Genomic DNA, 4365 nt, shown 5'->3' on the forward strand with positions numbered 1-4365 from the left:
TATTTTGTTATTCCAACATGCCGTGAGTAGAACAAGAAACTGCAATTGATACATAGAACAAACAAAATGTACTGAAAAATTGGCCAAAAAGTACAGCTTATGTCCTTTTACACAGTTATGTCAGTTTTCCTGGTAGGTGAAGGAAGTCATCCTGTTTCCAAATCATTTTTTCTGTTATCGCTGTTTTTCTGTTTTACAGGATGAAGTTTTTCCTGTAAGAGAAATATGTCAAAACAGCGCCCTCCTTCCCTATGGAAGGGAAACACACACCGAAAACAATCTGCGCATTTTAAAACGGCGCCAGTTTTATTTTGAGGGGGTGTCAAAATTATAGCAGATCAGAATAGGGGGCATTATCAGGTGTTTGAGATTGTTAGGGGAGGAATTTGAAGAAATCAGAGAATCTTTTATTTTCCTTCCCCTCCCCGCTCCAGAGGTGTTTGTGAATGCAGTGTAATCTTAATACTGACAAAGGCGGGTAGCCCTTTATAATCGAAAATGAGCACCATGACATCAAGGAGCTTTTTTCTTCAGCACTCCATTCATGTGACAAAAGTCAGGCTCTGTGCAAGTGTTCCGAACACACAGCCATACAGTGTATACATATGATATTACATTTTCCGATATTTACTTAATTGAATTAAAGAACCACCATTTTACTGAAAAGTTCCTAACTGTTGTTATGAATCAAAATATTGTTTCCACCACATGGAGGAAAGTAAACACCTGGTGTATCCATGAATAAAACCAATGTATGTTTGTATGTTTGAAAAGCAAAGAATGGTACTGCATGGAGGAAATGAAGTATAGTGTCCTTCATCGTTTTCGAAATAAAGTATTGCGACACTGCAGCGGAGGGAAGTGGAGAATTGTGACTCATACAGAGAATGTTACCATGGAAAAAATTGAGAAGGTGAGACATCGTAACGAAAATACTATTTTAATGTAATTTGAATATTTTGTGGAGAGTTTCCACCTACAATTTTCATGAAATATTGCACCAGTAAGGACACATGTACCAACAAAACTTTCTTTCATATTTTTGGTCTTTAAATGGTATGGCACACGTGCAGCAAGGAGCTCGAGGCTGGTACAAAACTGTCGATCGAAGCAGCGGGGATACCGTCGACCTCGACGAGAATCGATCCATACTTCGAATTTCATTGATTGTCGATACAACCATGAAAGATGAATGAGCAAATCTCGAGTAATTGATAATTCAAACAGAAGATTATGCAACCAGGATCGAATGAGGTCTTATAGAAAAGGAATTAAAGTGAACAATGCGTTGAGAGCAGCAAACAGGCTGGGATCATGGATTAATAGCATTTAGTTACGCTTCTCAATTGACGTGACGGGTTCTTGAGTTGTTACTCCATGATAAAGTTCGACATGGACGTGACCTTTTTACAAAGACTTAGTTTGACTATTCTGGTACTCCATAAAGGTAAGATAACACGCTTTTCACTAGAATCGGTTATTTAGTAAAAGGCGATTCGATCAACTTTTAACATCAAATGACGTTTGATTTTGTCCATCAGTTGTGCAGACAATCAGTGCAGTTTTAACTCCACATGACTATATAGATCAGACGGTAAAGTATATTTAAGACTACTTGCATTTATCTGGTCACAAGATTACGTCAGTCGGTAGTAAGTGCAGTGACTCCTGAGTAAACGAACAACAATCAAGTCGTTAACGTCGTTTCAAATTCTATATTGAATCATATGATACTACACTCTCAAATGTTCATTCCTGATTTGTGTGTGATTAGATTCAACCACTAATCCACCTCGCTCAGAGAACTTCAAAGAACGAACTGACCCGGTTGATGGAAAAGTCTTATATCTTTGTTTATTTTTTCAGTTTTATACTCTTCTGTATTTAATGTTGTGTTGCAAAACGGCACATAAATATTACGAGTGCTGGTCATATGTGGTGCACAGTTTTTAGTAGCATAGCTTAGTCGTTTCTTTTTTCTTGTTGACTTTTTATGCAGGAGTAAAAGGTACGGAATACTGTGAGCCATACTATGATAATAATGGGAATTTGAATAACGGCTTCACGTGTTCAAATGCCATTTTGTTGCGGTTTTTCAATTATTGCTGCGGAATATGTACCTTCAAGTATTGCTGTAACGACCCGTCAGACTTAGACCAGTCTTCCTGTCAAATAACCACTGCTGTTCAGAGCACAGAGATCACCGTTACAGAGAAGAGTTCGCTAAGAGAAGATGAGTACGTATTGTTTTGATTTAAAGGAGCAATGTTTGGACGTAAGCGGGTTCTTTCCATGGATCAATCTATTACCCATTTGTCATTACTTTTTGTCAGTGGGTGTCAAACCAGCGACAAATCGGACACTACTTTGTGTCAGTGTAGCTGACCGGTCAGTGTTGTCAGACAACTCTTTAGTTGTGATTAAAATTTATGTGTAAATTGTTATATTGTTCATCGCTCAGCAATTTAATGACGTCTGTTACCAGTGACATTTATTTCTTATTATTAAGCATGATATTTAGAAGTCTACATTTTGTCAATTTGTAATTTGCATATTTGACAAATGTTTGTAATACGTCTGTGAAAATAGCACCCATAACATGCGAAATGATACAGAATATCTTGAGAGTGGAATTCTGACAGACAAGACTTTTACCGACACTAAAACGCAAGGTTACGCTTTCCAAGATAAAATATTTCAGAATTCGTTAACAACATGACAATGTGTGGCGAACAAGTATACCTCGAACTTAGCAGCTCAGAGGTGAGATATATACCTGTGAAGACTTGTATCAGCACGATACAATGGTCTTTGCAATCAACCTAATACCAGATAACTATCTTACCATCGGCACATAAAATCATCTCGACACGGCTTTTTTAAACCTAGCAAGATTTGGTCAGTATTGCATGTTGATTAGTCTTTACTTTTTATATGCAACCAAGTTTTTCGACAAGGACTTGACGCCAACTTCCGACAATTTCGCGGATAATGTCCTTTTGTTGAACTTGGCAAGATTTAGTCAGTAATTTTGACACTGAAGTGTGCATTCAACGAAGTAAGGAATTTGGGAAAACATCAGATCAAATTCTTACCCAGTGACATGGAAAATGGTAAAAGTAACTAATAATCTGTTTTTCCCCAACAGACTTTTTACTATTGTAGCTGTCACAACTGGGACCAGTGGATTTCTATTAGTGGCCGCTGTAGTCGGTTGTTTGCTGTGTTACTGGTTGTCAACTAGATCTTCAACGCCCTCAAAGATGCCGTGGGTCCCACCCAGTGAGTATGCTATTTGGAAGTTTCCACAAGATGTCTATTTAATATTACAGTGTTTTTATTTGAAAATCTCTCATATTTTTTCAAATCATTCACTATTTACGGCATTACTTGCGAAGGTATGCGATTCCATACATTTCCAAGTAAACATTCCATTTACAATATGATAAACACCAACTTAGGGACTTGTCAGTGTCTTCAGTCTGGGGGCCGGTGGATCTATGGGAGGGGCCTGTTTTTGACTTCGGTGATAGAGGGGGGTCACAATTTTTTGAATTGTTCGATAAAACGCACCGTACAAGCCACGAATTGCATCATTCAGTTGCATTGCGCGCATCTTTAATATATACCAGAGATATCTTGATGTTTGCAAATTGAAAGTCTGGTTTGCAAAGCGTACTAATATGAAATCTGCAGTTCACACACAAAGCATGTCAACATCCTGATCCTTTACTGTTTTCTCTATGAGAACAATATGAGAAAGCAGCAAGAACAAATATTTCCCAATACATGACAACTTAAATAGAAAGTTAAAGGTCTGCCGGATACTCTTTACATAGTCAACCTCTAACAAGTCACAGACAGAAGATACCAAACACACTATTTCTTTCTTTCTGAAACAGACAGGGTATCCCCAGTCCAAACATCACATCAACATTCAGAATCACAACAAGATCCAGCAAGTCGTCCGACAAATGGTGATCTGATGTCAGTTGAAGAATTAGTACCACCGCCGAGTCCACCTCCATATTCACCCCAACTTAGTTTTTCAAATGCCGGTTTGGTTTGAAATGGAAATATGTTGGAGTTGTTAAAGACTGTGGCTTAACATACAATACTCCTTGCCCGTGCGCAGTGTACACACGCATTTCCTGTATGTTAATATCTCAAAGTACTCTAGGCAGCGTCCACGAAGATCTCCGGAGGGGCTGGGAAAAATCTTGATAAAAGACTGAGTAATAGCTTCACGAAAAAGGTCTACTCCGGGTCACATATCAACTTTTTATTTTATTGCTCCTTGATTGACCTTATAATTCAATATGTCACGGTTATCAAAAAAATTCAAAACAAAGACATTTGAGGAAG

General features: G+C 38.0%; 1 protein-coding gene across 1 annotated transcript; it reads left to right on the top strand.

The window, feature by feature from the left end:
* The first annotated feature begins 1305 nt into the window (after window positions 1-1305).
* LOC139150729 (protein shisa-3-like) lies at window positions 1306-4365 on the top strand. The gene is made up of 4 exons (XM_070723140.1): window positions 1306-1447; window positions 2000-2237; window positions 3149-3282; window positions 3903-4365. The coding sequence occupies exons 1-4, from the start codon at window positions 1378-1380 to the stop codon at window positions 4067-4069; spliced, it is 609 nt and encodes a 202-aa protein (XP_070579241.1). The 5' UTR covers window positions 1306-1377; the 3' UTR covers window positions 4070-4365.

The sequence above is a fragment of the Ptychodera flava genome, chromosome 14 (assembly GCF_041260155.1).
Source record: "Ptychodera flava strain L36383 chromosome 14, AS_Pfla_20210202, whole genome shotgun sequence".
Lineage (NCBI taxonomy): Eukaryota > Metazoa > Hemichordata > Enteropneusta > Ptychoderidae > Ptychodera > Ptychodera flava.

Excerpts from the sequence above, each read along its gene's own strand:
- LOC139150729 (XM_070723140.1), top strand. The coding sequence starts at position 1,378 with ATGATAAAGTTCGACATGGACGTGACCTTTTTACAAAGACTTAGTTTG. Across the intron at positions 2,238-3,148 it reads AGTTCGCTAAGAGAAGATGA|ACTTTTTACTATTGTAGCTG; the intron begins GTACGTATTGTT and ends TTTCCCCAACAG. Across the intron at positions 3,283-3,902 it reads GATGCCGTGGGTCCCACCCA|ACAGGGTATCCCCAGTCCAA; the intron begins GTGAGTATGCTA and ends TTTCTGAAACAG.